A 14,378-nucleotide genomic window follows, 5' to 3' on the forward strand; every position below is an offset into this window, starting at 1 on the left:
CATGAAACGCATCCTCCCGAGTTTTATTGTGTAGTCAGGAAATTAAGATTTAAATTAAAACACTAATACTAATTAAATACCCGGACTATAGAGGTTAGTTGGTCAACTATGGAATGTATCTATTAAACTTAATCTCACCCATTTTTAAAATAGTTTCCGTGTGTATTTAATGATTTCGTTGATATGTCCATTGTCTCATTCCTCTTCAAATGAAATGATTCGAAAAAGGCGGCCCTGATGTTAGATCAATAGAACTGCTAAGACATTGGTAATGCTAATACATGTATATTTCTGAACTGGATCATAGCAGACAGGACGATTCCAACTTTCTATAAATCAATCAAAATGTACACAATATTCATGTTAGATAATTTATTGAGAAAAACCAAACATCTGGAATGTGCCAAATACATCTTTAAGCTGATTCATTAGAATAAAAAGTGAAAATACAAACAAACCAAACACTTGCATCTACACACCTTAAAACCACATGATCCGCGCCTTAATAACATTATAATTATTAATTTAAAAATAGAATAACATGATTAGTGAAGCCAGCACTCGTGTAGTGTTTCGCTCTCCGTCTAACAGAACGAAGCCCTATAGAAATTGCTAGCTCGGTGTTAACCATCAATAGCAGCGATACTTCCTCTGTTGCCTTTGAAATTTATATATCATGTACTGGCGGAAAGGTTGGAAGGTTTCTCCATCATACTGACAAATTCTACAACAGAATAAATATCGACGTGTAATATCACATTATGCCTAGTGTTAGGTGATGTTCCATGAAAGACCAAACTCCATTCAAAATATGAGAACATGTAATTTAACTTCTTCTGTATAAGACATTGCTAGCACTGTTGATAGAATCTAAGGAAATTGAAAGGAAAACAAAGAATTCAGACGTACTGTAAAGAAAACATTGTTTTTAATTCGGGTATAAAAATGATAGCTGTGTTGTAGACTTTCATAATGAATTTGGTAGATTGAGTCATGGTTTTATTTTCTATGCAGAATTTTATTCAAACTTATTAGCTTTTCCAAACATCTACATTATGGTTATAAAGTAAAGGATCAAATGAAATATGCATGTCATCTTCCACAGATTTATCACTTAAAGTATCCAAGCTTCCGTGGTATTCCTCCATGCAAAAAGATTCTTAATTGAAACAACGCATAACATTCGTAAATTATTATGTAATAAAGCCTATAAATTTGTATGATATCTTTTTCGAATTGTATAACTTGTACTTTCCCCCTTTTTTTGTCCAATTTGTCACATTTGTGTAAACTAAATCTGATAAGCAAAAGTACACGAAAGTCAACCATCAGCTGATGTCAGTTTACTACAGCAGATTAGCACTGCTATCAGTCAATACAAAGCATACATATAATCTATACAAGATTGAAAAGTCGTTAATATATTTTACATTATCATCATCATATGATGGTTGAAAAATATTTACTGTCAATATACCGCGTAGATATTGCCATTAAAATCGGCACATTCACGTCGTAGACATATTTCATCCGAGTAAATGACCAACAAAATGCATTCAATTAAAACAGAAGACCAGACATCAGCAGGACCTAAATCGGTTAAGTTTTTAGTGTCAATAATAAGCCGATGTTGATTTCATCTGTCAAGATAATCTCTTGTAGATGAGGGTGTTATTTTTTCTTTTTCTTTTTTCTTTAGACGTCAATGCCAAGAGTATCGAGTTTCGCCGGAACAGTTTTTCCCAGACTTTTATTTACGCCTCTGCAATCTTGGAAGGTTATTTTAAGAGGAAGAAAAATGAACATGTGACAAATTTTTACACTTTAACTGTTTGGATGTACCAAAGCTTAACTGATATTTAGAAACACGGGTGTTACGTGTACCTTAGTTTACAACTCGATTAAATACCAGCCGACGACCGGGGGATGGGGGAGGGGGCAGACTGTTGGGCTACAATGTAGTTGTATTCGGCGCGTCACGAGTAAACCGTGCGCTGATCGATGTTGAGGCACTCAGGAAGTGGGTTAGTTGTATTCGACGCGTCTGCGCGGGTCAGTCATAGTCAATGTTTCCCAGTGTTTGATGTGGTAATAAGCACTCAGATGAGCTTGATTTTCTTTACTTTTTAGCTTTATCGCTTGTTTTTTACGGAAGTACATTTAGCTTACGCGAATATCAAGCCCAATTAAAAGTTCGAGAAATATTTCAAGCACCAAGCTTTTTTTTTCAAAGTCAACAAACTAATGATGCTTTGTATATTTTAGCAGGTTGGGAACACTTCCCCTATAGCGAGATATTTTCGCAAAAACGCGATTATCCCTCTTTAGCGAGAAATAAACATTACCATAAACAGGTGTTTTGGCGTCTTTATTGAAAATAATGGCAAATCCCGTGCAACGCTGAATAAGTGCGACACGCACTCAACATGATGCGAATTGTTTCTATGATATTGACAACATAGTCATGAAATTGCATATCAAAGTTGCTGCTTAAGAGGGAAGCAGTCTGAAATCCAATACACATCGTGAGTGTTTTTGTTTTGATTCATATATTTGCAGAAGTATCAGACATTTTAGCACTTTTTCTTCTTTTCACGTGAATCACGAAAAGATGTACTCCGCGGGTGTTTTTCTCGGTTGTACGGGATATATTTATTCTCGCTAGAGAGGGATAATCGCGTTTTAGCGAGAATATCTCGCTATTGGGGAAGTGTTCCCTACCTGTTTAGCTATCAGTATATATTTTGCCTTCAACTGTTTATATTCATGTGCAAAATAACAATTTTAGGTGAGAGGATACATCACAGTGGCTTCTACTTTTATGACAAATATTTATTTGCTAAATAAATAAGAGTCCCTCACCTGTGTCTTCAATTTATCAGCCGTCAGACTTTTTAAATATATCAATTGTTATGTACATAATTCATACTCATATTGTTAATATAATGTTTTTTAAATATATTTACTTAACCTTTCACCTAGGCCCACGTGAAGCCAGAGCCTTCCCCCCCCCCCCCCCCCCTTTCACTCTGCTCCTTTAACAACTTTCGAATTTTTTCCAAATGCTATGTTAAACTGAAACCCTGCATAAAAGATTCTAGCTGGTACTTAATGTATTCGGAAGGGTGTGTTAAAATTCCAGATAAACTGGCCAGTATTTGTACTACATGAGAATGGTTTTGAATTATACAATACGTACATTTCTTAAGAGTAAATCCATGTCAAACCACGAACAGGCCTTGGGGCATGGATCATGCAACCACTGCCCCATCCCTTTTTTCTGATCTGGAATCAACACCTTTTTTTTTTTTACTTATGCTTTGTAAATATACATTTAAGATTTTCGTCTCTGTTGGGTATTAGTAAGGATCTCGTTATCAGTGTTTGCCATTTCTTCCTACAACCATACGTACATGTAACAGTGACAAAAGATACATTTTTAGATCATCTCTAATGCATATCTATAATTTCAAAAGTAAGAAAAGAGTGTAGACCCCAGCTCAGAAAAGGTTAGGTAGGGAGGGGGTGTTGCATGATACATGCCCTAAGTGCCTGTGTATATATTAAACTCATATTGTAACCCCACCACGTGCGACTTCTAGTGAGACGTACGATTAAAAAGAAAAATTGTGACGCTCAGACGTCACAATTAGCCGACTATTGTGAATACACTTAGTTTACATATTACAGAAATTATTGTTCTGAATATTTCAAAAGTACGAGAAACTACAGACCTATTGTGTGCTTCAACATGATTTAAATTACCGGTAGTATATGGAGATCGAGACGAGAGGAGCGGGTGTCAACATCTTGATAATTCTTTTTCTGAGGGGCAAAAACTGTTAAAACTTGACAAATTTTCAAAAGTCTTCCTTTTTATCGCACATTTATAAGAAAAACTAAATGTATAGTTATGTAGAGCATGAAGGCCTCTACCAAAATGTAGATTTCATGGAGTGGAGGTTCTGACTCGAGGGCGGGGCCAAACTTGGCATAAAGTGTGTAGGTGTAGAACATTTAAATACATCTGCTACCAATACTAAATTGAAACTAAATGAATAGTTAGAAGGAACAGGTGCCCCTTTACCAAAATTGAACATATTTCATGATCCCTGGGGCCAGGGGGAGGTGTTTTGGTTTCAGGATGGGATCAAAATTATCATTGTAATATAATTGTCTTTATCTCATACGTGTGGTGTATATTGAAAGTGAGATAAAGCATTAGCTTTATCACACGCCCGTTTGATAAAGCACTTCCGGTCCGAACTACTTTTGACACTGTCCCCGCTTGGATGACATATTTTTTATTTTCATGCATATCCATGCATGAAATAAAGCGTAAAACATATTATTTTGTATTTATTTAGAATTTCTTTAATAGCAAAATTAAAATGTTGCCCCCACTGACATATAATGCAAGTTACCGGCCACCAAAATGCCAACTCGGTCTGTAACTAGAAAATTACGATCAGAAAACAAAAATATGTGCACACTATTATCATCGACGAGGAATCGACCGCCTACTGGACAAGCCTAATCGAAAGTACCTCGACATGCTGCGGTACCAAGTATTCACAAGCACAGTTTCTTTTTTCTGGAGCTTGTTAAATGTAACAAATCTCAACAGCTTTACTTACTAGGCTAGGCCTATTTTAGATGCCTCAGGATTTCCTCTCGCCCGAAACTACGTAAATAAAATCCAAATTCACAAACACTTCTACTTTTCATTGTAAACTGTTGAACATTCTAATAACGCTGCATTAAAATATTACTTTCATCGATCGTTAATTCGTTATTACAATTGTTTATTTCAAAACGACGATGACATCAAACTTTTATCAGAAGGTCAGGCCTATGTCAAAAAATTGATATGGTTTATTTATTCGCTCGGCAAGCCTCGCGAATAAATACACCATATCAACTCGTTGGATAAACCAAATAGCAAAACACGCAATATAGATATCCTCTATTTATCATTTGAAAGTCTTATTCAATTTTGCTGATACTGTTTAAAAAATAATGCATATTTACGAAAAGCAGAAAAGAAAAAACACAAATTGTAAATTTCGCAACTCTTGAGCTCTGGCTGTATGGCGAGTCCAAAATAGTCATATATATATATATATATATATATATATATATAATATTCATTATTCTATGTAAAGTCTTTCATCAGTATGGTCACTTTCGGGGGAATTTGTGTTTTAAGAACATGTTTTATCTTATACTGCTCCTGAATATTAGAATTTAGCTTAGATTTACAGAACATGAAAATTATTATAGATTTCATAGCCCTTGGGGCTAGTGATACTTTTAACTATTACTCGGTTGACCGATTCCTTTTACGCATAAAATACCGTAGTATTGACACTTACATCTCTAAGATATAGCCCTTTGTCATTAAGATATGGTCAGTGCACTAATTTTAATGCTCCTACCAGTGATCTTGACCTTTTCCAAATGATCTTTTGACAGGGAAATAAACAGCTTCGGGTCACAAGCAAAATTTGGGTCCGGTCACAATATCATTACACAAGAAACTATTCGCTGCTGTGAATGAGAAATCCATACGTATTGTGCAGATTTTGTGTCACAATACATGCGACAAATGTGGATTCTCAACAAATTCAAAAGAACTTTTAATAAATTGGAAATCACAAAACTTTTTCCAAAAATCAACAGCATTAAACCGTACGACTTTTCAATACTTTGCACCGCCATTCCTCATCATAAATTAAATTTTGGACTTTACGACATCATAGGCAGCTGATCCTTCAATAAAAATGTAGCTTGGAAATATTCATGTTTTTTATTAGTCATCCAAAAAAAAACCACCACTCTGATTTTACACATGAATCCTCTGGATATTTAAAAAGTACCAGTCTGGACTTCCTCATTGAAAATATCTATGTTGTCTCTGATGATCAGGTCTTGCCAGAGACTGTTGAAATTCCCATGGGCACATATTGTGCTTCTTTGTTTACTGACCTGTTCTTATAATTTTATGAAGCAGAGTTTATTCAAAAGCTTCTACACGAGAAGAAAAAATATCTTGCCGTGAACTTCAACTCGACATTTAGATATATCGACGACGTTTTATCAATCAAAAATAATCATTTTCATTCATATGTCGGTTCGATATATTCCTGTAAATTCGAGAAAAAAGACACCACAGAGTCCTCCACTTCTGTTTCGTACTTAAATATTTTATCGAAAATGGATATTAACGGCAAACTAACAACTCAACTTTATGACAAACGGGATGATTTCAGCTTCTCTATCGTCAAATTCCGATATTTATGTATTAATATTCCGTTATCACCTGCATATGGTGTTTATATCCCTCAACTGATTGATATGCAAGAGCTTGTTCTGCGTATGATCAGTTTTTAAATCGTGATGGTTACTGACAAACAAGTTGATGTTACAGGGGTTTCAACAGTCTCATTTAAAGTTAGCATTTCACAAATTATATGGTTCTATGGTCCTTATAATGACCTAGTTTGCCCATATAACCTATCATTGGGTCAAATGCTGTTTGACGTATTTCATACCGATTGTTAAGCCGTTCTTGGCACGCTGATTTTGACTACGGATTACTCTGTTTAGCTTATCAAGACATTGGGCTCACGGCGGGTTTGACCGGTCGACAGGGGATGCTTACTTCGTCTGGGCACCTGGTACATTTACCACCTTTACGGCTGAAAGTAGGTCAAACAGTTTTCCGGACTTTATTCATAACGAATACATATATTGCCATGAAATTAAGTCACAAGCTTCCTCTCTGAAGAATACAAGTTTAGTTTGCAATTCAGCTGGATTGGCATGACCTACTTTAGGGCTAAAAGAAAGTCAACAGTTTTCCATTTTTAAAATTCTGTCTTCTAAATTAGTGCATTTCTTCAGCATGTATTATTATGCTCTTGGGATTTTATTCTGTGAATCTATCAAGGCCATCAAACAGAGCCTATTTTCAACAGAATCATAAAAGAAACGGTCAAGCATTAATTGTTCGTTGGCTGTCAAACCGCCTTGGGTACCTTTCCAAACTTTCACTGAAATTCGTTGATAACCGTTAAAAATATCTAAGAGTAAAATAGATGAATACATGTTGTTTCTAACGTATTTGAGGGTGACTAATCTTAGTATACATTGAAAACCGTGACACAATACCAGCGTAATAGTATACGGTAGGTATGTTCAAGGATTAAAGTAAGTGTGACATGAAAAGATTTTGATATAAAAAGCCAATATATGTGCAAAACAAAACATCTACGGAGTCCGCAAAATTGGGATATTGGTACTTTACTCGCACGCACATTGAGTAGCGTGAAAGAGAAATTGATTACAATAGATGTAAATATCTAAATAATAACATTCTCTCCTTTCCGTCTCTCTCTCTCTTACCCCGGTAATTGACCTGTCCATCGCCGTCTACATCCGCCTCCCTAATCATGTCAGCTATCTCCTCGTCCGTCAGCTTCTCGCCCAGATTGTTCATTACTTGATGAAGCTCCTCTTTGCTAATATAACCGTTCCCATCCTTGTCAAACACTTGGAACGCCTCTCTCAACTCCTCTTCCGGATCTGGACATTCTGCTTGCTTCTTCGCCATCATGTGTAAAAATTCATCGAAATCTATGGCACCATTTCCTATAAAAAGACAAAAGACATTATAGGTATATCAAGGTTTTAATAACCTTGGTTTATTTCAAAACGCAAGAATCCCGTTGGGATCCAGGTTAGAATAGGTCCTTGGTACTCCTTGATTGTCGTAAGAGGCGACTAAATGGGGTGGTCCTTCGGATGAAACCGCAAAAACCAAGGCCCCGTGTCACAGCAGGTGTGGCACTATAAAGATGCCTCTCTGCTCAAAGGCGGTAAGCACCGAGCATGGGCCTAAATTTTACAGCCCTTCACCGGCAATGATGACGTCTCCATATGATTGAAACATTCTCGAGAGGGATGTTAAACAATATACAATCAATCAAAACGCAAGATATTAAATGGACGATATAATTTGTGATCTAGAAAAAGTGCTTGATCTCCGAAATTATATATGTACAACAACGCTTTTGATTCCCCGCATTTATAATACACTGTATATAGTGAAAACTAGGTAAAACCTAAGATATGTTGATAATTTACGACGAAGAATTGGATTGCCCCACCCCACTCTTCTTCTAGTGACGGAGTAAGCTACCATCGCAACTTTATGTATCTATATACAAAAATCCAGCTAGGATTCCTCTTTAATTTCTTGCCATTAAGTATATGAATGCTAGGAAATTAAATTTTAGATATGTATATGTATTATGGTCAGTCAATAATCATAACTAGAACTTTGCATAAATGATTGTGAGTAGAAATGGGAGGGGTCATACTGTAGACACATGCATTAGTATTTTGGTGAAATCTCCGTTCAGTGTCATCTTACGAGAACGTAAAAATCGCTAAAATTAATTACTCAAGCATATGTACAACGGTAAAGGCAGAAAAATATGGTTGCAACATATTTTGTGACAATGTAGGTATAGCCAATGATTATGATAATATTTATTAAAATCACAATTGCTTGTTCTTATCAGTATTATTCTACAGTATTAACATAGCTGGTAAATTTCTGTTATAGCTAGATATAAGCGTCTTTTCTTCCGTAGTAGTATTCTGATTTAATTCGAATAGAGATCGTGTTATACTTCAACATGAATAGGGTGCGCTGCTAAATCCAGCTTAGCTTACACTATATTAAAAATCGTGACTTTTAACTTCCCCATCAACCTCGTTAGTATCATGTACATTGAAATTGCCAAATTCTTCCATTTTCTTCCGTAAACCACAAATCTGGAATTAGTTTGTATTATATATAATATAGTTATTTGTGCAATGGCAATCACATTGGTGGATAGCAGATGTAATTTTAACACCCTATTGTCTGGCTCTGAGAGAGAGAGGGAGAGAGAGAGAGAGAGAGAGCGACTTACAGAGAGAGAGAGCGACAGAGAGAGAGAGAGTAGTTGATGATTTGAAGGTGCTTAAAGACAACTGTTAGGTTGTTACCCATAAAAATTAGTCCATTTTAAAATAACACACCAATGTAAAATAGTCCTTAATCTACGAAATATATGATATACACGTATTTCTACCATGGCGTTCAACCGCGAGATCATTTCAACATTTCAATTGAGAATAATTACGATAGTTAAGGTGTACTGTATATCACGTTTCGGTTGAAAACAGTCCTGAGAGTTTAGACATAGATCGCCAGTTTCAGTTGAGAATGATCATGATAGTTTAGGTATAGATCGCTTGTTTGAGTTGAGAATAATCATGATAGTTTAGGTATAGATCGCTTGTTTGAGTTGAGAATGATCATGATAGTTTAGGTATAGATCGCTTGTTTGAGTTGAGAATGATCATGATAGTTTAGGTATAGATCGTTTGTTTGAGTTGAGAATAATCATGATAGTTTAGGTATAGATCGCTGGTTTGAGTTGAGAATAATCATGATAGTTTAGGTATAAATCGCTTGTTTGAGTTGAGAATAATCATGATAGTTTAGGTATAGATCGCTTGTTTGAGTTGAGAATAATCATGATAGTTTAGGTATAAATCTCTTGTTTCAGTTGAGAATAATCATGATAGTTTAGGTACATATCTCTTGTTTCAAATCGTCATATTCGGATATGAAATGCTTATGTATGTGACATGACAATCACTACGTAACAAGATCCTGTAATTACTACGTAACATGACACTTTAATTACTATGTAGCATATCAAGTTAATTACTACCTGGAATTATTACATAATTATTATATAACATGACAATGTAATTACTACGTAACATGACACTTTAAGTACTATGTAGCATATCAAGTTAATTACTACCTGGAGTTATTACATAATTATTACATAACATGACAATGTAATTACTACGTAACATGACACTTTAATTACTACGTAACATGTAATATACCTAACTACATGTAATTAAAATTAGCGACAAGAAACCTTTGTTAAACATGCATGGTTGCTTAATGTGAATTTATTTTTTTCTCTCTTGCTTTTGAAAGAAATAACAACACAATGAAATGTATTTACATGTATATGTAAATTTTATAATAGCATGGCCAACGATGACTGCGAGCATTTTTGTGCAGCCACAAGTGCTGACTTTTGATTGGCTAATAAGCCAGGAAAATGGATTGAAATTTCAGAACTGTCGGTATTTATACATATAATAAATGTATGCCGAATGATGCATAGTGGTTGCGCATGCGAGTGCGCTGAATTCGGACTGGGTAATGCTTTTAAAATATTTCAAAGTAATGTGCAATAAACTACTACATATAGGTATAATATTGTTAGAATAATAATGCAAGCATGAGCAGAGGACATGTGGGGGATGGGCTGTCTGTTTACTTTGAAATTAACACATACCATCCTCGTCGATTTCTTTAATCATGTTCTCTAGCTCTTTGACGGTAGGTTCCTGACCCAGAGATCTCATGACCACGCCCAGCTCACTAGTTGTGATGCTCCCGTCGCCATCTTTGTCGAATAAATTAAAAGCTTCTCGATATTCTGTGGGTAAGAAAATCAGAGACATGTCGCCTTGTTACTTAGCACAGACCAAGCGAGATAACCTTACTATAGTCTAAAACACTTTGGGCTTGAACGTCTCAACCATACATGCGTTACATTATTTTTTTTTTTTTTTTTTTTTTTTTTTTTTTTGCAATAAGTATTTAACAAATAAATAGATGCGTCACAGAGTATAAAGAAGTATTTACAGAGTGCATTAACAGGGATGTGAGTCAGCTTACCTTCAACTTGCTCCGACGAGAATATATGTGTCTGCAGGAAAATAAACAAGAAAACAGAATTGGTACAGAGTAATGTATACGGGCACTATGACTGATGCTACATAAAACGTGTGCTGAGGTACACGTACCTGTTTGTGCTCGTTTGGACTATATGATTATAGCCTATAGAGGAAATTCCCATTTTTAGGTCATGTGCGTCATAAGCACTTGATGGACAGGAAATGGGGTTTTGAATGCAATAGTAACATAAAAATCCCTGTCATATAAAGACAAAACTGTTGAGAAACTGAAAGGATAACGACTCCGAATTTGTAAGGATGACCGAATTTCAATTACCCTTAGCTAATGATATAAGTAAAGAGGTTCAACTGCACTTACCGCATCATTGATACCAACACAAATCTTGTACTTACCATGATGAATCTGTCCCGTATATAGGAAAAGGAAGTCGGCCTTTAGTTTATGAGGTATTCGAGTCCCGTGTTGTTAAAAAAGTCATTTCACACTGCATGCCCGATTATTCACAAAACTATTTTACAAGAGCAAATCGTAGGAAATAACATATCTAGAAACCGGAAATGTGTATATATCCGCTGCCCGTCTTAATTTATACTTCCATGTACATAGATATGATACAAAGCATTCCAGATTTCACTAGGGGTACATTTCAGCGATAAAACATTCTACTGCGGCCCTGGACGACTGATGTTTGTTTTCATGGGTAATAGTGGGTCATAAATCAAGCGAAAATATCCCTAGTTGCCATGATCTGGCGATTATCAACTTTTCAGTGTTATCTGGAAAAGCTAAATGGAGGAAGTGTTTACATCACTGCCATATATGTAGTGTATGTGTTTTAAAGCCGTTATATTATGCATGCCTGCATGCCTCTACCCAACACATTTTCAAAAGGAAATATTTTCGCAAACAGGTGTTATGTTGCATGATTAGTGGCGTCAGTTGCATAATTTAAATATTGAAACTGAAAATTGATCTACATTGAAGTGTGAATACGCATAAAAGGGTTTTTTTCTGTCACGCTGCCCTGTTTTGAAATTTGAATGAATCTAATACATTCTGATAAAATAAATCACAACAGTACATGTAATAAATCGAATGTATTGTATGTTTAATTCAAGCAAAAGATATTGTGAATGTCCTTCCTACTCTTAAGAAAAACTATGTGCAGATCTACAATATGTACATATACCGTTCAATCCCTCGATAAAATTGCAATCACGATAGAATATATAATACAATGATGCATTGATAGCATGTAAAGCACACTTATGAATGCAAATATGAACAGGAACTTCCTCTACAATCTCTTAAACTTTCTTTCTCTTTCACACACAAAAAACACACACATACACACGCACAAACGCGGCATGTTTACTAAAGATTAAGAATCAATTATAGGTAAAACAACATTTGACATTTTTATTGATACCAAATGACATTTTGAAGTGATACCATTTAAGATCGTCAAGTTTTCTACGAGAGAAGGAAAATTGATGTACCGTAAGGACATATCTATATTATCCAATTACGACAAACACCTGGAGATATCACTGTAAACATTGCGAACATTTGATGTGATTTCACTCAGACTTTGCTACACTGAATATCAAGAAATCTTTACAGAGTGTCAGCGTCCACCAAGAAGGAATAGTAATTCCAATCTTCTGTGTTTGGCCAAGGAAAGATTACTGTAGTCTCTTGGTGGGGCTCAGCCGAGATTTGAAGAGCTATTTTGGTTTACCACATCATGAATAGATAATTTTACTCAAGAAATAAATTTCATATTTGAGAATACAAGTACATAAAGGTATGAAATACAACGGTTCGTGCTGACATATTTTTCTTGATGCGCAATAGCGTGAGGCATTGCAGTTCATATTTCTTATATTCTACTTTCATTTCTGTCGGATAACAGACGTACTAAATTTACCAAGATTCATACGCGCATCGTTTACAACTCCAGCGCGTTCATGAGGACATGTCTTTCATTGTCAAAGGTTAAACACTGGAAATGTAAATATATCGTAATTAACACTAAGCTATCGATGGAACATATCAAAGTATACTCTCTGCTCTGATGCATGTCGATTAACAATTGTTATGTCTTCAGTATAAATAGATATCGGAGATTTGATAAAGCTGCAACCATTTATTTCTTTCCTGTCATCATCGCCACAAACTCTAAAAAATAAAGCAAATAAAAACATTATACCTCAATAAATCGAAAACCAGAGAGAACTGTTCCAAAGCACATGTGTCGCATGCGATGGCATTATTGATCAATTACATTATCGTCAAATTTGTTATGTACTTTATTATCATTTTTGTCTTCAGAAATAAATTCAGGAACTCCATTAGAACTGGAAATTCTCTCTTACAGTCTTATGCACACGCCCTTGCCTTGATAATTTATCAAGCCATCCCCGTCCAGATCCGCCTCACGAATCATCTCATCCACTTCTTCATCTGTCAGTTTCTCTCCCAGATTTGTCATTACGTTGCGTAAGTTTTGCCCGTTGATAAACCCTACATTGTCTCTGTCAAACACTTTGAAGGCTGATTTTAGTTCCTCCTCCGAATCTGTGTCTTTCATTTTCTTCGCCATCATTTGTAGAAATTCATCGAAATCTATTGTTCCGTCACCTGAAAGTATTTTTGTGAAGTAAAACAACGTTTTTCACACTCACACATATGTACATGTATATCGGACGCGCTTTATTAAACTCGATCTTCAGGTTAATTTGAATGGTGTAGTATAGAAGTAATGCGTAGTGCTGTTGGGTGTTTTACATGTAAGCAACTTCTTTGTCTCTGGTAAGCAACTGGTCGTCCCGAAAAATTGACAACTGTTTGTGTTATCGGGTCATTTTAGTGCTTCATATACGAACACAGAAAGTGTCAAATTTTTGGGATAACCCGCACCTTCCTCGGACCAAGAGTTAACCCTCTGTGGCAAACATCAAAACAATGAAAAACCAAGGGTCCTACTAAACCGAGAACCGTGGGAATTTTTATTCATTACTTGTGTGTAATAGTATACATAGTAATCGTACTAACGAATACATCTATAACCCGTTCTATTCATTGTCTCCCTTCGCCGCTCGTCAACTTCTGCAATATTTCCGATCTAATATCAATATCAAGAACTCAAAGTTTTGCGACAATTTTGAATAACTAAAATCATTCGTCGTATTTGTTTATTTTGAACATACATGTATGAAAAAATTAGTATCTTGACAAATTGCGATGTTCAATAGATTCCGGTTTTATATATATATATATATATATATATATATATATATATATACAGTGTCTACAGAAGATGGCAGAAATTAACGAGCAGCGAAAGGAGGGCGTATTGCTTCAGTAATTTGAATAAAAATAGGTTACAGGGGGATGGCAATTGTTACATGTAGTTTAATTACTATTTGCATTGTCATCAATGATCAATTTAGTCAAAACAGTTTACACACTTGATTCTCTAGAGTTCTTTGTTTAGTAGGACCGAAAAGCAGCAGTTCTCTACATC

At 35.4% G+C, this 14,378-nt stretch overlaps 1 protein-coding gene across 1 annotated transcript in view; it reads right to left on the minus strand.

Annotated features, from left to right (window-relative positions):
* Positions 1-357: 357 nt before the first annotated feature.
* LOC125649267 (uncharacterized) overlaps positions 358-14,378 on the minus strand; it is a 33,106-nt gene continuing 19,085 nt past the window's right edge. Inside the window, exons 6-9 of the mRNA XM_048876649.2 lie at positions 13,250-13,492; positions 10,443-10,586; positions 7,408-7,653; positions 358-724 (exon numbers count right to left, since the gene is read on the minus strand). Coding sequence (XP_048732606.1) covers positions 675-724; positions 7,408-7,653; positions 10,443-10,586; positions 13,250-13,492 — 683 coding nt within the window. The 3' untranslated portion in view covers positions 358-674. The remainder of the gene's footprint in view (positions 725-7,407; positions 7,654-10,442; positions 10,587-13,249; positions 13,493-14,378) is intronic.

Source organism: Ostrea edulis, chromosome 5, assembly GCF_947568905.1.
Source record: "Ostrea edulis chromosome 5, xbOstEdul1.1, whole genome shotgun sequence".
Taxonomy (NCBI): Eukaryota; Metazoa; Mollusca; class Bivalvia; order Ostreida; family Ostreidae; genus Ostrea; species Ostrea edulis.